At 41.9% G+C, this 25,784-nt stretch overlaps 1 protein-coding gene across 1 annotated transcript in view; it reads left to right on the forward strand.

Moving 5' to 3' along the window:
* Nucleotides 1-25,360, forward strand: part of LOC124716697 (potassium voltage-gated channel protein eag-like) — a 91,866-nt gene extending 66,506 nt beyond the window's left edge. Inside the window, exons 4-5 of the mRNA XM_047243238.1 lie at nt 4,975-5,370; nt 25,325-25,360. Of these exons, the coding sequence (XP_047099194.1) occupies nt 4,975-5,370; nt 25,325-25,360 (432 nt within the window). The remainder of the gene's footprint in view (nt 1-4,974; nt 5,371-25,324) is intronic.
* The last annotated feature ends 424 nt before the right edge of the window (nt 25,361-25,784 follow it).

Genomic DNA, 25,784 nt, shown 5'->3' on the forward strand with positions numbered 1-25,784 from the left:
GACTTTTAGCGCTGGATAGCTGATGTCAGTAGGAACCAAAATTACAAATGTAGTTCGACAACACACTGTTTTTAAACTACGGAAACTTGGCGCTACACGCTCCGATTGGCCGTGGGATTGCCCTGTTGCCGTTTGTTGGTTGACGGGCATCGCTATGGTTGTCGGAGGGCGTGACGCCAAGTTTCCGTAATTTAAATATTGTGCGTTGTCGACCTGGACATTAGTAATTTTGGTTCCTACTGGCATCAGCTACCCACCATTAAAATTTCGTGACACAATTTTTGTCCACCCTGTATATTCACTATGTACAGCCAATATTTTTATAGACGGTGTAACCGCTGTTTAGAGAGTCGTTATACAGAAACGGATATTAGATTAAATTCTGTAATGCGAAATGACCTAAGAGCTAAAAAACGGTAGTAGTATCTCACAAAGGGAATCCAAGGAAGACATAACAGAACTGCGTTTTGCTTTGAATGTAATATATAAACCAATGAGCAGCATTGTTAGGTCTCTTTGAGTTTTTGTTTTCAGCGGTAGCGAGTGTGTTGGCAGTTCTTCCTGGTATTCGGAATTTTGGGATTATAAGCCTAATTAAATTGCATTCTTAGAACTGGATTAGACATTGGAGTGATGGAGAATGTATTATTTTGGGATAAATTCAGGGACGGAGTCAATTAGAGGTGATTGGGTGTACGAAGATTGATATTCAAGTGAATGGTGATTATACGTGTTAAACGAAACGCTACGATCGTATTCTTACGATTGTGGAGATATTTATTGACAATATGAAAATTTTATGTTGAATTAGGACTTTATTCGCTGTATGCGAATTATTAAAGAGTATTGGGACCGAAGATAGTTTGGACCTTATCACACTAGCATCTCTGCCACCCGTTGTCAAGAAGATCCCGCTAATAAACGAAAAATGAAAAATAGTGCCCGTTAAGAGACTAAACTTGTGCTGAACAGACATTGAAAGGATTCGAACGCATAATTAATATCGTGTCGTGAGAACTGAGAAGGTTAGACATTATAAGATCCAGAGATATATTTATAATTAATTATTGGCAAAGTACAGTTTCATGGGAAAGCATATCTTTGGTGACAGGTACACGAAGGTCTGTAGTACTGACTGACTGTTATCATACCGAAACAATACACACTAGGATCAACTCTCCTTTCATTGATCCCCCAGTGCCACTTCTGATTAATTTAAGAACTTAATTGTGTCAATAAAACAGAAACATAGGAGACATTCCCAGTGTTTACTAAATTCCATAATCAGCTAGTACATAGACAATAATATCTGTGAACATTCAAGGGTTTTTGTAGGAAGCTGATAAACCTTTCTGCAAACAGATTTAATAGGATTCAACGAATGTATACAGATTGCTAAAGTAACTAAAGCAAATTACTCAAGCAAACAAATTAGTAAAAATAGACAGCTACTCAATTGATATCTTACTCGAGAGTAATTAAAAAAACTGTCTTTGGATCCGTTGTGGTTGAAAGTGTATGAAATATCTCTGGAAAAATGCGATCAATTTTCAACAGCTAGTTCGCACGACTAGATTCACAACGTGATTCAAAGATGTTTTATGCCCCATCCACACGACAGGTAATGCTTCTTAACTAGCCGGGACAATATATAGGGTGGTCCATTGATAGTGACCGGTCCAAATATCTCACGAAATAAGCGTCAAACGAAAAAACTACAAAAAACGAAACTTGTCTAGCTTGAAGGGGGAAACCAGATGGCGCTATGGTTGGCGAGCTAGATGGCGCTGCCATAGGTCAAACGGATATCAACTGCGTTTTTTTCAAATAGGAACCCCCATTTTTATTACATATTCGTGTAGTACGTAAAGAAATAGAAATGTTCTAGTTGGACCAGTCTTTCGCTTTGTGATAGATGGCGCTATAATAGTCACAAACATATGGCTCACAATTTTAGACGAACAGTTGGTAACAGGTAGGTTTTTTAATTAAAATACAGAACGTAGGTACGTTTGAACATTTTATTTCGGTTGTTCCAATGTGATACATGTACCTTTGTGAACGTATCATTTCTGAAAACGCATGCTGTTACAGCGTGATTACCTATAAATACCACATTAATGCAATAAATGCTCAAAATGATCTCCGTCAACCTCAGTGCATTTGGCAATACGTGTAACGACATTCCTCTCAACAGCGAGTAGTTCGCCTTCCGTAATGATCGCACATGCATTGACAATGCGCTGATGCATATTGTCAGGCGTTGTCGGTGGATCACGATAGCAAATATCCTTCAACTTTCCCCACAGAAAGAAATCCGGGGACGTCAGATCGGGTGAACGTGCGGGCCGTGGTATGGTGCTTCGACGACCAATCCACCTGTTATGAAATATGCTATTCAACACCGCTTCAACCACACGCGAGCTATGTGCCGGACATCCACCATGTTGGAATTACTTTGCCATTCTGTCATGCAGTGAAACATCTTGTAGTAACATGGTAGAACATTACGCAGGAAATCAGCATACATTGCACCATGTAGATTGCCATCGATAAAATGGGGACCAATTATCCTTCCTCCCATAATGCTGCACCGTACATTAACCCGCCAAGTTCGCTGATGTTCCACTTGCCGCAGCCGTCGTGGATTTTTCGTTGCCCAATAGTGCATATTATGCCGGTTTACGTTACTGCTGTTGGTGAATGACGCTTCGTCGCTAGATACAACGCGTGCAAAAAATCTGTCATCGTCCCGTAATTTCTCTTGTGCCCAGTGGCAGAACTGTACACGACGTTCAAAGTCGTCGCCATGCAACTCCTGGTGCATAGAAATATGGTACGGGTGCAATTAATGTTGATGTAGCATTCTCAACACCGACGTTTTTGAGATTCCCGATTCTCGCGCAATTTGTCTGCTACTGATGTGCGGATTAGCCGCGACAGCAGCTAAAACACCTACTTGGGCATCAACATTTGTTGCAGGTCGTGGTTGACGTTTGACATGTGGCTGAACACTTCCTGTTTACTTAAATAAAGTAACTATCCGGCGAACGGTCCGGACACTTGGATGATGTCGTCCAGGATACCGAGCAGCATACATAGCACACGCCCGTTGGGCATTTTGATCACAGCAGCCATACATCAACACGATATCGACCTTTTCCGCAATTGATGAACGGTCCATTTTAACACGGGTAATGTATCACGAAGCAAATACCGTCCGCACTGGCAGAATGTTCGTGATACCACGTACAGAGTTATTACAAATGATTGAAGCGATTTCACAGCTCTACAATAACTTTATTATTTGAGATATTTTCACAATGCTTTGCACACACATACAAAAACTCAAAAAGTTTTTTTAGGCATTCACAAATGTTCGATATGTGTAGAGGAGGTTTAAACACTGAATCTTCCACATAACCCCACAGAAAGAAATCGCATGGGGTTAAGTGGAGAGCGTGGAGGCCATGACATGAATTGCTGGTCATGATCTCCACCACGACCGATCCATCGGTTTTCCAATCTCCTGTTTAAGAAATGCCGAACATCGTGATGGAGGTGCGGTGGAGCACCATCCTGTTGAAAGATGAAGTCGGCGCTGTCAGTCTCCAGTTGTGGCATGAGCCAATTTTCCAGCATGTCCAGATACACGTGTCCTGTAACGTTTTTTTCGCAGAAGAAAAAGGGGCCGTAAACTTTAAACCGTGTGATTGCACAAAACACGTTAACTTTTGGTGAATTGCGAATTTGCTGCACGAATGCGTGAGGATTCTCTACCGCCCAGATTCGCACATTGTGTCTGTTCACTTCACCATTAAGAAAAAATGTTGCTTCATCACTGAAAACAAGTTTCGCACTGAACGCATCCTCTTCCATGAGCTGTTGCAACCGCGCCGAAAATTCAGAGCGTTTGACTTTGTCATCGGGTGTCAGGGCTTGTAGCAATTGTAAACGGTAAGGCTTCTGCTTTAGCCTTTTCGGTAAGATTTTCCAAACCGTCGGCTGTGGTACGTTTAGCTCCCTGCTTGCTTTATTCGTCGACTTCCGCGGGCTACGCGTGAAACTTGCCCGCACGCGTTCAACCGTTTCTTCGCTCACTGCAGGCCGACCCGTTGATTTCCCCTTACAGAGGCATCCAGAAGCTTTAAACTGCGCGTACCATCGCCGAATGGAGTTAGCAGTTGGTGGATCTTTGTTGAACTTCGTCCTGAAGTGTCGTTGCACTGTTATGACTGACTGATGTGAGTGCATTTCAAGCACGACATACGCTTTCTCGGCTCCTGTCGCCATTTTGTCTCACTGCGCTCTCGAGCGCTCTGGCCGCAGAAACCTGAAGTACGGCTTCAGCCGAACAAAACTTTATGAGTTTTTCTACGTATCTGTAGTGTGTCGTGACCATATGTCAATGAATGGAACTACAGTGAATTTATGAAATCGCTTCAATCATTTGTAATAGTCCTGTACTTATACGTTTGTGACTATTACTGCGCCATCTGTCACACAGTGAAAAAAGTGGTCCAACTAAAACATTCATATTTCTTTACGTACTACACGAATATGTAATAAAAATGGGGGTTCCTATTTTAAAAAAAAGAAAACAAAAGAAACACAGTTGATATCCGTTTGACCTATGGCAGCGCCATCTATCGAGACAACCATAGCGCAATCTGGTTTCCCCCTTCAAGCTAGACGAGTTTCGTTCTTTGTAGTTTTTTCCTTTGACGCTTAAGTCGTGAGGTATTTGGCCCGGTCACTATCAATGGACCACCCTGTATAGGGAAACTTTTGAGATCAGCTGCGCTGCAGGGGGGGAGGGGGAGGGGCGCAGCGATATTTTTCCGTCGACCTATCGATACTTTTCACGAGTTATCGAGGCCCGATAATATAATTTTTTCAAATATTGATATATCGGTTTCCCGATATTCTGAAGACTACCAGCAGTCGTAATGCGCGGCGTCGCCGATGTTTCAGATGATGAGCCTGAACGCGGACGTGATGCCGCAGTACCGCCAGGAGGCGCCCAAGACGCCGCCGCACATCCTGCTGCACTACTGCGCCTTCAAGGCCATCTGGGACTGGATCATCCTGTGCCTCACCTTCTACACCGCCATCATGGTGCCCTACAACGTCGCCTTCAAGAACAAGACGTCCGAGGACGTGTCGCTGCTCGTCGTCGACTCGATCGTCGACGTCATCTTCTTCATCGACATCGTGCTCAACTTCCACACGACGTTCGTCGGCCCCGGCGGCGAGGTGGTGTCCGACCCGAAGGTGATCCGCATGAACTACCTCAAGTCGTGGTTCATCATCGACCTGCTGTCGTGCCTGCCGTACGACGTGTTCAACGCGTTCGACCACGACGAGGACGTAAGTACCGGCACGGACGGCCCGCTGCCGAGCGGCGCAGACTGCGCCGGGGACGCCACTGCGGCGCCCGCCCCCGCTTCCGCCTCCGCGGCCGCCGCCGCCGCCGCCGCAGCTGCCGCCTCCGCGGGCTCGCTCGACGCCACTAGTGTCTTCGGCGACAACGTGAGTACCGCAGCGGCCGGGCCGGGGGCCTCACCCAGTGCCGCCCCCGACCCTGACGCTGCACCCTCTCGTCTCCGTCTACCGACCTTCCTTACTCTGTCTTTTATTTTCTCTCTCTCTCACCACTCATCTTTCGTTTGCCGCTTACAAGGACAGCACAGCAGTCCAATCACTTCAGAAAGGCTAGATCTTCTAATACGAGGTGCATTCAAGTTCTAAGGCCTCCGATTTTTTTCTCCGGACTGGAAACAGATAGATACATGCACATTGTTTTAAAATGAGGCCGCGTTCATTGTCAATACGTCCCAGAGATGGCAGCACCGTACGGCAGATGGAATTTTACAGCCAGTGGCGAGAATGAGAACCGTTTTAAATACTTAAAATGGCGACGTTTTCCTTACTTAAACAGCGTGCAATCATTCGTTTTCTGAATTTGCGTGGTGTGAAACCAATGGAAATTCATCGACAGTTGAAGGAGACATGTGGTGATGGAGTTATGGACGTGTCGGAAGTGCGTTTGTGAGTGCGACAGTTTAATGAAGGCAGAACATCGTGTGACAACAAACCGAGACAACCTCGGGCTCGCACAAGCCGGTCTGACAACACAATCAAGAAAGTGGAGAGAATTGTTTTGGGGGATCGCCGAATGACTGTTGAACAGATCGCCTCCAGAGTTCGCATTTCCGTGGGTTCTGTGCACACAATCCTGCATGACGACCTGAAAATGCGAAAAGTGTCATCCAGGTGGGTGCCACGAATGCTGACGGATGACCACATGGCTGCCCGTGTGGCATGTTGCCGAGCAATGTTGACACGCAATGACAGTACGAATGGGACATTCTTTTCGTTGGTTGTGACAATGGATGAGACGTGGATGCCATTTTTCAATCCAGAAAGAAAACGCCAGTCAGCTCAATGGAAGCATACAGATTCACCGCCACCAACAAAATTTCGGGTAACCGCCAGTGCTGAAAAAATGATGGTGTCCATGTTCTGGGACAGCGAGGGCGTAATCCTTACCCATTGCGTTCCAAAGGGCACTATGGTAACAGGTGCATCCTACGAAAATGTTTTGAAGAACAAATTCCTTCCTGCACTGCAACAAAAACTTCCGGGAAGGGCTGCGCGTGTTCTGTTTCACTGAGACAACGCATCCGCACATCCAGCTAACGTTACGCAACAGTTTCTTCGTGATAACAACTTTGAAGTGATTCCTCATGCTCCCTACTCACCTGACCTGGCTCCTAGTGACTTTTGGCTTTTTCCAACAATGAAAGACACTCTCTGTGGCCGCACATTCACCAGCCGTGCTGCTATTGCCTCAGCGATTTTCCAGTGGTCAAAACAGACTCCTAAAGAAGCCTTCGCCGCTGTGATGGAATCATGGCGTCAGCGTTGTGAAAAATGTGTACGTCTGCAGGGCGATTACGTCGAGAAGTAACGCCAGTTTCATCGATTTCGGGTGAGTAGTTAATTAGAAAAAAAATCGGAGGCCTTAGAACTTGAATGCACCTCGTACATACTGCCTCCTATTGACATCGACGATAAGCTGGTTTGAGGGTCATCCAATTTATGATAAGAACGGAAGCTGAAGTAATGAATTAAAATTTCTGCCGTGGCTGGCACTTGAAACTGAGTCTCCCGCTTATTAGGCAAATGTGTGTACCACCAGCGCACAGTAGCACTCCGGCTAACACAGTTGCGTGGACTGCCCTACTCCAGTGCCCTCCTAACGCAAACTTCAGACCACGCCTTTACGGACGGCATTCGGCGAGGCTAGTTCACGCAGCTGCAATAGCCACAATACTACAAAACATCTGCCTATTGACCTGATTTCAGTTCCCAGCAATGGCACGAATTTTGATTCATTTCTTCAGCTTATGTCCTGGTCGAAGATAAAGTAGAGACTCATACGTCTGCAGGAAACAGCAACTCCATCAGATCTATTACCTAGGACAGCGGTCACCATACCTTTTAGTCCGCGGGCCACATTGACTCCTTCGCGAAGTCATAAGGGCCAAGAACTACCTAGTGGGATTAAAGCACCCTAGCACTCCATGATCACCGTAATGTAAGGCTAAAGGAAAGATGAAATCGCAAAAATCTAAGGTTGTGGGAATAGCGAGCACTGAAACGAACTACGATTTTTATGTAATTACATAATTTTGATTGGTGGACGTACCTGATCGAAATTCTGGCGTATTTTATTCTGGCGAATTTCACCGACAAAAAAATATGTCACTGCACACTCTTCACGAAAGCGTCCTGCAAAGTTAACGAAATCCCAAAATCATTGTTAGCAACGCTATTACTGCAAGACGTAGTAGAGGTAGAGTATGTCAACGCATTGTTATTTCAAGCGGCGCAACAATAGGTTTAGTTATGTAGTCTTATAGCGAGTAGCAGAGCCAATGTCGCGGTGTATTGTTCGCGATAGGCTTCGAAACTCAATTGTTGGCAGTATAGGTACCAACTCAAATATTTGGCGGGCCGGATACCGGGGATGTCCGGCCAGCTAACGCGGGCCGGTTTCGGCCAGCGGGCCGTAGTTTGGAGACCCCTGACCTACGATTTTGGTCAAATGTTTGAGTGGAGCGGAATGTACGAGGGGTGGAACTTTAATACTGGCAACTATTTCTTTACAGCTAGTACAAAATAGATACGTGTCTCACAGTTTTACTGACCTTCAAAGTAGTGACCAACATTGTGTATAACCCGTTGCCAGCGGTGTGGAAGTCGTAGGATACTCTTAGCAGTGCCAGTTGTGTTGACAGTTCGGGCGGCGCGGTCTATTGCCCGACGTATTTGTAGCAGTTCTGAAGCGAATGCCGCGAAGTGTTCCTTTCAGTTTAGAAATCGAGCTGAACTCACGAGGGCTTAAGTGAGGGGAGTGCAGTAGGTGGTATAGCACTTAGCAGCCCCATCAGTCAAAGATATCGGTAACAGCTTGCACTGTACGTGCTTCAGCATTGTCCTGCAAAATGATGGTCAGGTCATGCAGAAAGTGTCATCACTTCTGTCTCTGTGCTGTCCATTTTTGGAACGCAACCTACGACCAGCTTAGAGACAGAAGTGATGACACTTTCTGCAGGACGTGCCCATCATTTTGCAGGACAATGCTCAAGCACGTACAGTGCAAGCTGTTACTGATTTACTTACTTTAGAATACATTGTGGGAGTGAACAGTGATCAATGTGTTACAAATATTTACAATCAAAAACAGTCTTGATCACAATTTATTTATTACAGTGACCGGTTTCCACCACTACTGCGGTCATCTTCAGACCTACAAGTCGTATATAAAGCTTTAATTAGAGGGCTACATACATTAAAGAAAATATATAAAGTTATAAAGCTATAAAAGGATGAATTACCAATGAGTAAGAACCTCCTTCTGGTGTTAAATTGCTCCGGAATGATGTCATTACTAACCAATCGGTTGTAGGTCGAATAACAATGTAAAATTTCTTAGTTAAAAGAACAATCTCAAGAAAGGAAAATACACACACACACACACTAAACTTAGCTTGTTTAACAGTTATTGTCAATTAAGAAGTGTTAAAAATATTTAAACATATAGGATAAATGAACTTCGTTTTGACAGTACATGGGTTGCCCTCTCAAGGCCTGTTAGTGAACTATTTGGAACCACTGGCTGCCATGGTGAAATTGGACGCCGTTCCAAAGATGTGGCAGCAGACTTCTTTCCACTGAAGACTGCTGATCTCTTAACAGATCTACGTAGAGATTGGTAATGAAGAGGCTACGATGAGTCGGATAGCGAAGTACCGCCACCAGTCGGTCGCGGCGCTTATGTCGTTTTCACCTGGGAACGGCTGCTGTCGCATTGTCGTCCTGGAGGGAGGTCGGTCAGCGTGCTATTGGCTGACCTCTTCTCACAGCCTTCTCTTCCGCATCGTTCCCGACTGGCGTGCCAGCGCTAACTTTACGCCGTAACAAGATCCGGTTGAGCAAAAAGTATTTAATTGCTAGAAAGTGATCAGGTTAACTAAAAAAACTTCAAACACTTCTTAATACTGCCTAGTATTGACATCAGCGATTATCTGGTTTGGTGATCCTCCAACTTTCCAAGTGACAACTCTAACATTTTTCAGGAGAATGAAAAACCAATGTATCTCTGTTTTTACGAAACAAATTTGTGCCCAAAAAACTGAGAAGGTATTCTGATAACAAAAAAATTATTCTCCTCACAGCAATAATGAGATAAATTAGAAAATAAACGCCTTATTAAGAAAGTTTGAAGTGTCATACCAGGAAACTGGTTCTAAGTGCTAATCACAAAGTTTTTACAAGTTGATCCTTGCGGGGAAGAAAACGGCAACCAACCACTGTTAATAAGGCTGTTTATTAACGGAAACAGCGGCATTACCGGTTTCGAACCGAGAGGTTAATCTTCAGACGGCTATTCACGTTTATTTTTTTTTATTTCTATTAGTTTCTGGCTGTATTTTTTCCAATAACTAATATAAAAATCATCAAATGTAACATAAACGACAACCGGCATCTTGACATCAACCGACCTTCTAATACCTCTTAATAGTGCCTTCTACTGATATCAGCGATAAGCTGATCCTCCAACTACTGAAGAGTGGAAATCGATAACTTTCTAAGTGCCAAATGTAACAATTTTCAGGAGAATAGAAAAACAGTGTAACTCTGTTTTACAAATTCATGCCCAAAAAATTGAGAAGATATTCTGGTACCACAGAATTACTCTGCTCACACCATCACCGTAAAAAATATTAGAAAATAAATACCTTACTTATTGTGATCGTTTCATAGCTTCTGTTACTGCTAATAACTAGACACCAGTGCCTAAAAGCTGTAATTTGCACGCTAAAACACTGAAGATGATCGTTATGTGATTGAAAATCGATTTTTCTGTTAATGAATCATCAAAGTTACGGCCAACGGTGACCTTCCTTCTAATTTTATTTATCCAATGGTCGTTGTGCACACAGCACTCTGAGTCGCCAGTCAATAAACTTATTAACAAAGTCCGAAGTGTCACATCAGGAAACTGGTACAAAGTACCAATCACAAAATTTTTAAAAGTTGATTTTGGAGGAGAAGAAAAAAATCTCATAACCACGTTAATAATACTGTTTATTAACACAAACAGCGGCATTACCGGTTTCGAACCGACAGATTAATCTTCAGACGGCTGTTCGCGTATACACAGCATTTGTTGTTACTTACATTAGTTTCTGGCTGTCTTTTTTTTTTTCAACAATTGATGTTATAATCATCACTTGAAACATAAACGTCAACAGGCATTTGAAGATGAAGCCCTCGGGTCGAAACGGGCAACCGCGCTATTTGTGTTAATAAAAAGAACTACAAACAGAGGTTGTTTTCTTCTTTGCAAGAATCAACATGTACTTTTTTACAAAACCACGCTCTCAAACAGTCAGTTTTCGAGTAAATAACAGAAGAAAGTTTTTGTTCCAAGTGATATTAACACTGAGGCATTATATTTTATTTGTGATAATAACGGCATAGAAATTTAGCATTGGTTTTCTAACCAATAGAACTGTAGTTAACAAAAACCAGTTCTTATATCTTTAAAATCTTGGAATTCCAGAGGGACGCGTAGCTTGGCACAAAGACCATGCGTCATCTAGTAAAGAATGTTTGAAAGACTTCATCTATGGTTTGGCACCTGAATGAAGTCTACGGACATCAGAGGAATACCGAGAACACGACAGCAACTGCAAACGCATTTTGGGGAAATATGGCACTTATAATGTTTTCCATTTCCACTCTTCGATTATAGTTTGGCCAAATGCTGTAGCGGAGCGAACTGTAGAGTCCCAAGAAACTATACAGAGGCTTTTTGTCCGAAGTTTCATAGCCAAACGAAGATTGGGAAACGGGCAAATGGAGTATCAAACTGTCCAGCATGAGGTTTAGTTTTGCAAATAAAGATTTATTTGCTTCAAAGTAATCAGAGCAATTAAGAAAAACTTAATTAGTGATTCGAGGGAAAATTTTTGTCCGAATTGTCCTAGACAAACTAAGGAGGCATCAAATTGACCAACAATAGGTCCAGTTTAGAAAAAAAATTGTGAAAACAATCTGGATAATTAAAAGGACTTATTAAGTGGTTTGCAGGAAAATTTTTGTTCGAATTTGCCTAACCAAACGAAGAAAGGTACATGGACAAATGGGGTACAAAATTGACCGGCGTGAGGTCTAGTTTAGCAGAAAAGTATTTAATTGCTTTAAGGGAATCAGAGTAATCAAGAAAAACTTAATGAGCAGTTTGAGAGAAAACTGAAATATTTTGCGAAGATCTGCTGTTCGTTGTATGAATGAAGTGTCTAAAAGATCATCTATTCACGGCTTAGCTATTTTGTGCGTAAAAAGTTACATTCGTGTAGACATTGTGCATTTCTTTCTTTCATGTTGAACAAGTAAAACAAGTATCAAATTACAACTTAAAATGAAACTTCTATGCCTACTCTTGATGTACTGGGTGATCAAAAAGTCAGTATAAATTTGAAAACTGAATAAATCACGGAATAATGTAGATAGAGAGGTACAAATTGACACACATGCTTGGAATAACATGGGGTTTTATTAGAACCAAAAAAATACAAACGTTCCAAAAATGTCCGACAGATAGCGCTTCATCTGATCAGAATAGCAATAATTAGCATAACAAAGTAAGACAAAGCAAAGATGATGTTCTTTACAGGAAATGCTCAATATGTCCACCATCATTCCTCAACAATAGCTCTAGTCGAGGAATAATGTTGTGAACAGCACTATAAAGCATGTCCGGAGTTATGGTGAGGCATAGGCGTCGCATGTTGTCTTTCAGCATCCCTAGAGATGTCGGTCGATCACGATACACTTGCGACTTCACGTAACCCCAAAGCCAATAATCGCACGGACTGAGGTCTGGGGACCTGGGAGGCCAAGCATGACGAAAGTGGCGGCCGAGCACACGATCATCACCAAACGACGCGCGCAAGAGATCTTTCACGCGTCTAGCAATACTTTTTTTTTTTGTTCTAATAAAACGCCATGTCATTCCAAGCAAATGTGTCAATTTTCACCTCTCCATCTACATTATTCCGTGGTTTATTAAGTTTTCAAATTTATACTGACTTTCTGATCACCCAGTATATAGGCATACTCATAGTAATAATAGAATGCCAACAGACATTTAAATATATTATATTTCATGCTGTACGGACAGAACTTGAAAATTAAAAGAATGAAAAAAGAACGGTCACTATGAAAGTAAGAAATAAAAGAGAGGAACATTCGATACGCACACATTAAAATACGAGGTCTGTTCAAAAAATTTCGGAACTTTATCCACACAATTTTTCTAGGCATACCTTTTACTTATTGTGCATGGTCTCCTTCGCAATACTCTCCTCCACAATTGTTACACCGCTCAAAAACGCCGTTTCCACTTCCGGAAACAGTCTTCGCACGCCTCTTGCTGGATCGCGCGAAGCGCCGTCTGCGAATTTTCTTTTATCTCGTCTATCTTTGCAAATCTCCGTCCTTTCGTCCACCTGCTTAGCTGGGTGGTAACGTGCTCGCCTCCCATGCAAGCGGGCCCGAGTTCGATTCCCGGCCGGGTTGGAGATTTTCTTCGCTCAGGGACTGGGTGTTGTGTTGTCCTCTTGTCCTCATCATTATTTCATCCCCATCAACGGCACGCAAGTCGCCCAATGTGGTGTCGACTGAAATAAGACTTGGCGGCCAAACTTCCCCGGATGGGGCCTCCCCGCCAGCGATGCCATACGCTCCTTTCCTTTATTTCTTCCTTTCAAAGGGGTTTTCAGCTTTGAAACAACAAAAATCCGCAGGGGGCAGGCCTGCAGGGTACGGCGGATAAGGCAGCACAGTGATTTCGTTTCCAGTACAATAGTCACGCGCTAACAGGGATGAATGTGCGGATGCATTATCGTGATGCAAGAGCCATAAATCGCCTCGCTAAATTTCAGACCGTTTTCTTCTCACGTTTTCTAGCAGGCGTCGCAACACGTCCCGGAAATACCGTCGATTAACAATTTGCTTGCCCTTGTGGTTTAATACAGACGCGTTACTCCTCTAACTCTGTCATCTCGAAATTCGCAAACTGTGCTACACAACGTTCAACTCAATACGGCACTGAGCAATCATTAACGGGCCTACAATTATGAAGCTTCCGGCAGTTACACATCAAACACAGGCATGTGTAGGTATGCCTACCGCATTTCGCTCCAACACACAATTGTCGCGAAATTGCGATTGTTCTTGTACACTCCTGGAAATTGAAATAAGAACACCGTGAATTCATTGTCCCAGGAAGGGGAAACTTTATTGACACATTCCTGGGGTCAGATACATCACATGATCACACTGACAGAACCACAGGCACATAGACACAGGCAACAGAGCATGCACAATGTCGGCACTAGTACAGTGTATATCCACCTTTCGCAGCAATGCAGGCTGCTATTCTCCCATGGAGACGATCGTAGAGATGCTGGATGTAGTCCTGTGGAACGGCTTGCCATGCCATTTCCACCTGGCGCCTCAGTTGGACCAGCGTTCGTGCTGGACGTGCAGACCGCGTGAGACGACGCTTCATCCAGTCCCAAACATGCTCGATGGGGGACAGATCCGGAGATCTTGCTGGCCAGGGTAGTTGACTTACACCTTCTAGAGCACGTTGGGTGGCACGGGATACATGCGGACGTGCATTGTGCTGTTGGAACAGCAAGTTCCCTTGCCGGTCTAGGAATGGTAGAACGATGGGTTCGATGACGGTTTGGATGTACCGTGCACTATTCAGTGTCCCCTCGACGATCACCAGTGGTGTACGGCCAGTGTAGGAGATCGCTCCCCACACCATGATGCCGGGTGTTGGCCCTGTGTGCCTCGGTCGTATGCAGTCCTGATTGTGGCGCTCACCTGCACGGCGCCAAACACCCATACGACCATCATTGGCACCAAGGCAGAAGCGACTCTCATCGCTGACGACGACACGTCTCCATTCGTCCCTCCATTCACGCCTGTCGCGACGCCACTGGAGGCGGGCTGCACGATGTTGGGGCGTGAGCGGAATACGGCCTAACGGTGTGCGGGACCGTAGCCCAGCTTCATGGAGACGGTTGCGAATGGTCCTCGCCGATACCCCAGGAGCAACAGTGTCCCTAATTTGCTGGGAAGTGGCGGTGCGGTCCCCTACGGCACTGCGTAGGATCCTACGGTCTTGGCGTGCATCCGTGCGTCGCTGCGGTCCGGTCCCAGGTCGACGGGCACGTGCACCTTCCGCCGACCACTGGCGACAACATCGATGTACTGTGGAGACCTCACGCCCCACGTGTTGAGCAATTCGGCGGTACGTCCACCCGGCCTCCCGCATGCCCACTATACGCCCTCGCTCAAAGTCCGTCAACTGCACATACGGTTCACGTCCACGCTGTCGCGGCATGCTACCAGTGTTAAAGACTGCGATGGAGCTCCGTATGCCACGGCAAACTGGCTGACACTGACGGCGGCGGTGCACAAATGCTGCGCAGCTAGCGCCATTCGACGGCCAACACCGCGGTTCCTGGTGTGTCCGCTGTGCCGTGCGTGTGATCATTGCTTGTACAGCCCTCTCGCAGTGTCCGGAGCAAGTATGGTGGGTCTGACACACCGGTGTCAATGTGTTCTTTTTTCCATTTCCAGGAGTGTATTTACATCTAATATCAAATAGTAAGTTTGTTGCTGAAGTTGCATCGTCAGCTGCTACCAGTAGATCTGAAAGTAGAAATATACGCAGATAGAAAAGATTTATAAATCTGTAACCTTCAATACTATATCTATTCAGAAGGTGTCAAGCTGTGGCCACTGTGAAAGTCTGTCAATGTTATTAAACGGCCAACACACAAAATCGGGTCACTGCATGAATGTTTGAACTTAAGTACATCTGTTGCTTGAGCTCCAGAAAGGGGATGTTTGGATCTCATTGGTAACGGTGTAATCGTTCATGGTGGCACACTCGTGCCGCAGTGGTGGCTGCAGGAAACACGACAGCCTAACTGGCTACACGCATACTTGAAGTTGTGGTCGACCAGATAGCGGCCCATACTGTAGTCTGGAAAGAATGATGCTAAAATTTCCTCACTAGTTTGTGACTGAGTATCTGGATGAAACACTAAATTACTTTCCAGTATAATACTGAAGTCATAACATACCGTACAGCTAATGTTACAAACCACCACCTACATCTACATCTATCATTGTAAAAGACGGATACAGCTAGTCCAAATCCTGGTGGGGTTAGAAATCTGTACCACTGAGATGAGAGTGGTTGATGCACGTTTGTAGCATTCTATCCCAAGCATGGCTCATGAAGAAGGGTCAACACAATGGCTTCGTAACCTGAAAAGGTGTGATACTTCCCCATTGTTACTAATACCATACTCATTCTCTCCCCTGTATAGATGACCACGAATGACGGTGCTGTAGTGGCTGTTGATGCGTAGGAATCTCAGTAATCCTCTCAGTGTTATTTGAGATGAATGGGCTATATATGTCTTCATGAAATTCCTTTCTCTGTCTTTATGGTAAACAACACAAATACAATGCTGCACTCAGCACACAGTTTAATATTTTCTATGCTCAACAGATGAATTTCAGTCACAACACACACACACGTTTTCTGACAATAATTTGAGCTCTTAGTCTTGCAGACGATTAATGAGAAAATTCTGAAAACCACGTTTTTAGCATGTGAGATATTCTATCTGTAGTAACCAAAATGAAGCAGAAGGTAATCAAAAGCAAACATATTACAGGTCTTGTGATGTAATAAAGTTCTTTAAATTCATCCTGCGTATATTTCATGTACAGTGAAGTATGATGGGCTGCAGCAAATGATTTTTCATGTTAAAACCCATTATTGTTCTAGATGAGAGCTTTAACTACTATATTTATGTATAAATATCTTACAGTAATGCACCTGTGTGACATTGTTGACAACAACTACCAACAGGAGCACATCTTTCCAGTGTCAAGACAAAACTACAGTAAGTGCTGTGTAAGGGAATTTAAAACCTCTGCTTCTGTACTGTAAACATTAGTACCATTGCACAACTAAAGACAACAAATGTCAAAAGTTATTGATAGTGAACATTAATAATCAATAGTGAGGTAGCATTAGTTCCTTTCCTCTGCTTTTTTTGACTATTGGAGGTTTTTGTTAAATTCTGAATGTAGTCCCATCATCTCACTGTTAAAAAACAGAGGGACAGAGTTAATGCTACCTCACCCACTAGTTATTAATTTTCACCATTGATAACTTCTAACATTGGTCATATTTAGTTGTGTGATGACACTAGTGATTGTGTTTTCTAGAATTGCTCTGCAAACTGAGGTTCTAAATTCCCTCGCACAGCAAATTACTTGTTGCAATTTCGTCTTGAAAATGACAGGGTGTGCCTCTTTCAAAATATCGGCAGTTGTCGACAGTGTTACCCAGCTGCATTGCCGTAAGTTATTTTAACACTGTACATGCCGGGAGAATTTTGGATCTAGCTACATTTATAATAAAAAATGTATGTTTGAAAATAGAACATTTTCCAGGCTTGTGGGGACAGAAAGAATCCTGTCATGAATGAACTGACACTTTAATTGGACTACTGTGCTGTCATTGACTGTCATCCATATTTGCTTTTTATATTTCATATTCTATTTGATTTTGTACAAATAAAATTATGATGTCACTGTTCCTTTACATTAGAAATTTTTATCTTTTTAATTGCAGTAACTTATATACTAGCTGTTCAATTGAAACAGCCATTTTAATACTTCACTCTTCTTCTGTCAGATGTACGGAACATCTTGCACAAGCTCATATAGACGACAAATAGAAATAGGCCTTCATATAGAAGTATCACTCAGTCTCTTTCTAACATTCTTTAGCTCAGTTTCATATTAGACTTACTTAGCACTAGTTCTCGATTAGAGCTGCTAGCACGCAAATGGTTTTTATCTTCCACTTCCACCATTTAGAGGATCAGAATCAAAGGAGAAGAATTTTTAATATACGGGTGCAGAGTTATGCAATTTTTATTAGATTCTAGAAAGTAAGAGACCATGCTGTTGCGATTTATTTGCTTACAAGAAAGTATCAAGTGCTACTTGGTAAGACATTGGCTCAAACAGCATTACATACTATACACATAATATGGTGTTGAATGTGTACGCATTTTGTAATAATTCCTTTGATGACTGAGAGAAAGTACACTCACGATCCAAAATTTTATGATCACTGCCCACCAAGAGCTTGAATCTGCCCGGTGTCACGGCAAGAAAAGTGTTTAATTGGAGCAAAGATGAACAGGGGATCATTCTATCAACAATAAGGACCATACATTGGGAAATCCACTGGTGCAACCAACTTTGAAAGAGGGAAGGGTGTTATGGCCCAGTGCTTGGGAACGAGCATCTCAGAAATAGTGAAGCTGATTGGCTGTTCGTATAGTGCTGTTACGATCATCTACAGAATTTGGTTGAAGGACAGTGAAACTATGAGTGGGAAATAAGTGCTGGACTCATCACATAATATGAAAACTGGAGGCTAGCCTACATTGCAGCATATGAGGCATGTCCAGAAAGTAAGTACCATTTTAAAAAAATAAAAACCTCATAACACACGTTTTTTACCAGAAAGAGCATTTCTTAAACAATTTTTGTACTTACTGCAGCTGCCACCATTTGTCATAGAGGGATAGCTACTTTTCTATGCCCTCTTCATAGAAAGATGCTGCCAGTGAAGACAACCACTGCTGAACACCGTTTTTGGCACTGTTATCACTGTCATAGTGTCTTAATCCAAAATCACCTTTCAGGTTGAAGAACAAGTGGTAATCACAAAGTGTGAGATTGAGGCTGTACAGCAGGTGAATGGACTGTTCCCAACCAAATTGTGGAATAAGGTTTTGAATGACACCAGGATATTGGGGACGTTTACTATCATTAGTGCCTTCTCTCCATCAATGTTATTTTGATTCTGAAATGACTTGATAAAACCAAGTTTCGTCACTGCTCTCAATTCTGTTTAAGAATTTAAAGCAGTTCTAAGTCACTTTATTTTGCAGACATCCATAAACATCTATGGAAGCCAATGGGAACACAATTTTCAGAAATGTGAGTGACTTGTGATTATGTCTTGCAAAACAGTTTTTGAAATTTGTGGAAACTCATCATCAAGCATCCTTATTGCAAACTGTCTGTTTTGAAGAAATTTCTCATTTACTTTCTCAGCCAAACCATCATTGACAACTGAAGCCTGCCCACTCAGTACTTCTTGATGAACGTTGGTTCATCCATAATTAAATAGCATAGCCCACTTTTTCACAAGGCCATCAGTAATTACAATTTCACTGTGAATCTCTATAAGTAGACTATGAATTTAAAGTTGCTTAACATTCTTTGCATTCAAAAACCATATTACAGAGCACACTTCACAGTTAGTGAGCTCGGAGAGTGTCTTAAACATTTTGAACAGTTGCTAACAAAGGTAAAAACAATAGAATCTAGCTGTAATGGCGTCAATGAAAATACAATGAACCAGAGACACAAGTGTGAATGTGCATAACTGCAACACTAGTGCTGCAGTGACGATAGAATGAAATGGTACTTACTTTCTGGACAAGCCTCATAGGATAGGGGAAATCTGTATTAGCAAACAACGCTGATGAAGATGGCATTGTCAATTATGACTGTATTTACCATGGAATAGCTAAGGCTGGACAGTGGTTCATTGGAAATGTGCAACTTGATTGGATGAATCACATTTCTTGTTACACCAACTTACCTTCTGGAGGCAAAATTCTAGAGACTGCTGATAGACACATATAAGAATAGAGACTTAGGTATCAGACCTGTCAGTGCCACCCTCTATGAGGGAAGAATATTGTTGCAGTCAAAGCAGAGAAAAGCTGTGAACGTCAATTGATGACATGGCAAACAGTTGTTCAGGAAAGACTGCAAAGTGATCAACATTCTACAAGAAATGGAACATTCAGAATTGGCTGGGTAAAAGAGCCATTACAGGGGGAATAACAGGAAAGCACACATAGTGGTTAATGTTACCTTTTCCTGCAGCTTTGTTTATCAAATTCTTAACTTATGAAAGTAAATTTATAGTATGTCAAAACATTATTTCTTAAAAAGTGTAGAAGTCCTGTTTGTTATAAAATAAAAATGATTCACTACCACATACACATACTTGGAATTGATACTATGTAGTTCAGTGAATCCAGTAGCATGGTCTCATTAGTTAGATGTAGAAATATCTGTGATTCACTATAGGTGCAGTAAAAATTAGTTTTGCAGTATTTTGCATACATATATTACCAATAGGTGTAAATTACTTTAGTGAACTGGATAGAGTGAAACATTTGTCTAGAGAATACTTTTGCATGACTCTGTTCATTCATCTTTCTTAGTATACTGCTTCGCTATAGGAGTTTTAGCTTCCATGTCAAGGAATTGTTCATATGAAGACCTGTAAATCAGTCACAAATTACCATTCCCAATGGTTTCTTACCACATTGATAATTATCCTACTTACAGTTGATTTTATGGTGAAACAGTGACCACTGAAACACATTTCCCACCCTCAAATTACAGCTGCGGAACCACTACCGAAGGTGGAGAATATATGATCTAGAGATCACACAATTCACGTCTTCCATTATTATCAGTTTTCTAAAATGAAGGGTGTGTGAAGATCACATTACTATCTCTTCTTCTCACAGAACTTCTGAAGAGGCAAGAAAAATGTAAAGAATCTTAATTGCACTATTTGTTTACAGGAAGCTACAGGAAGAATAATTATCACATTATAGCAACTCTAAAATGACTTCCGTCTTACCAGTACCACAGAGGTTAATTGGTAAACTAAGGATATTACGAGAACCCATCACTAATTAATTCTGATGAGACCTTACCCCGTGGCTGCAAATTTGACTACTTTGCAACTCCCATACATTCTGAACATACAGTATGACTGTGGAGATGGAAATTCATGAAATTTCTATGTTTTCATCGAAGGCGCAGATCTGCAGACTTCCGCTGTTCTGGCTGTTCAAGCATACTGTACAGCACGATGGCCAATAATTCTCATAAGGATAGAATTTATATAGTTGAAAATCCTATAGCATCCAAATAATATGTTAATGTCTTCTGTACCACTCCAATTTCATTGTCATCAAGGTATTTATAAAGACATTTTCATATAAGACAGGATCCAACTCACTTTTGCATTCACATTCTGGTTCAGTGTAATCTATACTTCATTCCTTCTCAAGAGTTTTATTTACACTGGGAGGAAGTGAGACAGGCTGATTAAGTGTGTCTGGAGAGGGCTGGGAGGTGGGGGTGGGGGGGGGGGGGGAGGTTTAGCTTTTCGGTAACACTGGCATTATATTTAATTTGTTACTACCTAGGAAAAAAATTTAAAAATTTTATGCTTCCATTTGAATAGCCCTCTGTATTATGAGCATTAACTAACATTGACTTCTCACGTACATGTATGTACATCATGATGTTCCATAATTAGAAGTTTATGGATAGCATAGGAGTTAACAGTGTATGACTTCATTGTAACTGTACACAAGTTGTTTCTAAACATTTGTACAAAATGATTGGGAAGGATAAATCCAAGAATCAAAACAATGCAAAAAATTCCTGTGAAAAAAAAATTGTAGTATCAAACAATGGACAATCCAGGATGGAATATAACGATACGAGAGAAGGAAAGTTGCTACTCACTATATAGCAGAGGTGCTGAGTCATGATAGGCACAATAAATTGATTCACACAATTGTAGCTTTAGGCTATTGAACCCTTCAATAGCCGAAAGCTATAATTGTGTGAATCTTTTTATTGTGCCTATCGTGACTCGGCACCTCCACTATATGGTGAGTAGCAACTTTCCTTCTCTCGTATCGTTATAAAAAAATGTAGTGTGAATTATTATTACAGAATCTAGTAGTGAACTACAATTCTTTCGCAAAATATAACACCACATATTCTTGGTTCATCATTCTGCTCACCAACAGAGTGACATTCAGAAAATTTACAAATGTGTGGATGCTAATGTGCTTGATATGATCACAGTCAAACAATATGATATTAAGGTTCCTATTGTCAGCACCAATTTAGGCTCCATTGTGTGCTGCTGTATTATTCACTGTGATCCAATCATCCCATGTACGTTATATTGATGACTGAATGAACCAATGTATGTACTTGTACATTTCCTGTACTACCAGCTAATATGCCATTATCAGTTCATTACCACATTTGGTTTGCACACTACTGGGCCCCAGTACACTTATGTCTGTAAATATGCTGGTTTCTGTATGACATCTACCTAAGCTATTGAATGGATCATTGAGGATCAAAACTCTGATTTTTGTGATTTTCTGACCATAGTCTGCTACAGATTGATCACTCTGGCTGACAACTACAATTAAATACATGTTGTACCATAAGCCCATATATCTTTGTCTGACTGTGTCAGTACGTTTTTAGGTTTCACCAAAAAAGAAGATTCAGATTTTGCATCGAAATTCTGAGTGAAAAGATATTAATGATACAAACTGCTGATGACATTGCAATTACTGGATCTGTTGAATGGGATGAACAGTCTACTGTGCACAGAATATTGATTGCATCAACCAAAGAAAGACAAAAGCACAGGGTAGTACTGAAAATGAGATTTGTAATAAACTTAGCATTAAATGTTAAGGGTCTCGCTCAGCAAAGAGAAGGAATTCTACTACCTTTCAGATGAAATAGCACATGAAGGATGGAACAAGGTAGATATATGAAGCAGAGTAGGATGGGATTACTAACCAAAAGAAGTCGGATAGTATCAAACATTCATGCAATTTGGTAAAGAAATTTATGATAGTGTATGCCTGAAACAAGGCATTAGATGTAAGTGAATCATTCATGATGGGAAGATCATAAAAGAAAGGAATTATAGTATTTGACATCTATTTTACAGGCCAATGCTGAAAATTATGTGGACTGAGAAGGTAAGAAATAAGAATCTTCTTCTCAAAATCAGGAAGAAAGAAATATGTGGAAACATTAACTAGAAAAATAGTTCAATGAAAAGATATGAGGTAAGATGTCAGGGAATGACTTCCATGCTATTAGAGAGCAAGAATTTCAGAGGAATACTGAGATAGAATGTGTACAGAATAACAGATGATGATGATGAGCATGAGATCTATTCTGAGAGGAAACTGTGGTGAGCAATATCAAACCCATAAGAAGATTGATGACAGAAAAGAACCATTCCTGCTCATGGAGGGACATTTAGAGAATCTCCTGTGATGTGGCAAAAGCACGTCGTTTAAGTGTAATGATGTATTGTATTGCAACATACTGTAGGGCATATGTTCATAGGGTATTTTATATTGTTTTGATTGTAGGAACGTGTGTTTATATTTCTCAGTTCATGGGATGTTAGCCATTTTAGAGTTTTACACATCATTTGGGTAGAGGGAAACATTCCACGTGGGAAAAATATATCTAAAAACAAAGATGATGTGACTTACCAAACGAAAGCGCTTGCAGGTCGATAGACACACAAACAAACACAAACATACACACAAAATTCAAGCTTTCGCAACCAACGGTCACTTCGCCTGGAACGAGGGAAGGAGAGGGAAAGACGAAAGGATGTGGGTTTTAAGCGAGAGGGTAAGGAGTCATTCCAATCCTGGGAATGGAAAGACCCAACTTAGGGGAAAAAAGGACAGATACACACTCGCACACACACACGCATCCATCCACACATATACAGACACAAGCAGACATGTTGTATATGTGCGAATGGATACCCCAGAACTCCTGAGATGGGAACTAGCCCTTCAGTATATCCTCTCTTCTCGTTATCCGCCAGGCCTCAACCTTCGCTAATTTCAAGTTGCCGCCGCTCATACCTCACCTGTCTTTCAGCAACATCTTTGCCTCTGTACTTCTGCCTCAACTGACATCTCTGCCGAAACTCTTTGCCTTTACAAATGTCTGCTTGTGTCTGTGTATGTGCGGTTGGATATGGGTGTGTGTGTGCGAGTGTGTACCTGTCCTTTTTTCCCCCTAGGGTGGGTCTTTCCGCTCCCGGGATTGGAGTCGCTCCTTGCCCTCTCCCTTGGAGCCTGCATCCTTTCGTCTTTCCCCTCCTTCCCTCTTTCCTGGTGGGGTGGCCGTTGGTTGCGAGGGCTTGAATTTTGATTCCATGACTTACCAAACGGGAAAGCACTGGTAGATAGACACAATAAAAAACACACAAACACGCACATGCAGAATTTCAGGCTTTCGCGGCCAGCGGTTGCTTCGTTGGGGTGGGGGGAGGGGATGTGGGTTTTGGGGGGGAGGGTGGGGAGTCGTTCCGGTCCCGAGGGTGGGGGGACTTGCCTTTGGGGGAGGGAGGGATGGGTGTGCACTCGCACACGCACATGTATCCATCTGCACATATACAACATGTCTGCTTGTGTCTGTATATGTGTGGATGGATGCGTGTGTGTGTGTGTGCGAGTGCGTACCTGTCCTTTTTTCCCCCTAAGGTGGGTCCTTCTGCTCCCGGGATTGGAATGACTCCTTACCCTCTCCCTTAAAACCCACATAATTTCGTCTTTCCCTCTCCTTCCCTCTTTCCTGATGAAGCAACCGTTGGTTGCGAAAGCTTGAATTTTGTGTGTATGTTTGTGTGTCTATATATATATATATATATATATATATATATATATATATATATATATATATATATATATATATATATCTAAAAAGAAAGATGATGAAACTTACCAAACAAAAGCGCTGGCAGGTCGATAGACACACAAACATACACACAAAATTCTAGCTTTCGCAACCAATGGTTGCCTCGTCAGGAAAGAGGGAAGGAGAAGGAAAGACAAAAGGATATGGGTTTTAAGGGAGAGGGTAAGGAGTCATTCCAATCCCGGGAGCGGAAAGACTTACCTTAGGGGGAAAAAAGGACGGGTATACACTCGCACACACACCCATATCCAGCTGCACATACACAGACACAAGCAGACAAGCAGAAAATGTCTGCTTGTGTCTGTGTATGTGCGTTTTTTTTTATATATATATATATATACCATACGAAAGCGCTGGCAGGTCGACCTGCCAGCGCTTTCGTATGGTAAGTCATATCATCTTTGTTTTTAAATATATTTTTCCTGCGTGGAATGTTTCCTTCCTGGAAATTCATTTTCTTTCACATACTGTCATACTTAAAGAAACTGTAGACCAGTAAATATGTTGAGTACGCTAAAGCAATTACGGCAGCTATTGGTGGCTCTCATGAATACCTTCCACAATCCCTCCTCAGGCATGGAATCTGCTAACTCAGAAACTGTTGGAGAAAAGACATTAAACACACAAAAAATATTTCTCCCTCTGGCTGTGATGGAATGTGTTATTATACTCAATATACATTAATTTTCAATGTGGTCTTTTTTGATTTAGTAGATTCCACACTGAAAGAGTGGGTGTGGAAAGTCTGCAAAAGAGCCAGCTATGCCTGTAATAACTTCTTAAGTAGACTCACCATCTTTACTGGTTGGAAATTTTCATACATGTGGGAATGTGTGAGAGTCACAGGTGGCAAATAAATTGAATAGGCTGAATATTCCAACAGTTTACACCATACATCCCTCATCTTTCCATTAAATAATGAATATTTTTGGCAGGTACATTCCCTCATCTCTTTTTGTTACAGCACTACAAAGAAAAGAACAGTCAGTTATTTGCCTGATGTTTTCTTTTTTGTATGTGTATGTCATCTACAGTAGCAAAATGGTGTATAAAATCAGGTGGATCTATTTTAAAATTCTTCAAACGATGTAAGGGTGTTACTGTTCACATTTAGTTTTGAATAACATCAAAGGGATACCATATGCCACTTACACAAAGCTTTCTCATCATATCTTTCATATTAAATATATTATACTTTTTCATACAAATTTAAACACCAATGTTGAAACACTATACTGTACCATAGTTAAACATTTTTATCTGTGGTTACAATTTTTTGGACATTCTTCAGTAGGGATATAGTCCTATTTAAATGTATCCAAACATTTGTTAAAAGTTGTAAATGATGGAGTACATATCTTGTTAATCTATGTTAATATGTGGTAATTTTTTGCTGACAATAAGATATTTCAAGCAAAGCAAAA

The sequence above is a fragment of the Schistocerca piceifrons genome, chromosome 9 (genome assembly GCF_021461385.2).
Source record: "Schistocerca piceifrons isolate TAMUIC-IGC-003096 chromosome 9, iqSchPice1.1, whole genome shotgun sequence".
NCBI lineage: Eukaryota > Metazoa > Arthropoda > Insecta > Orthoptera > Acrididae > Schistocerca > Schistocerca piceifrons.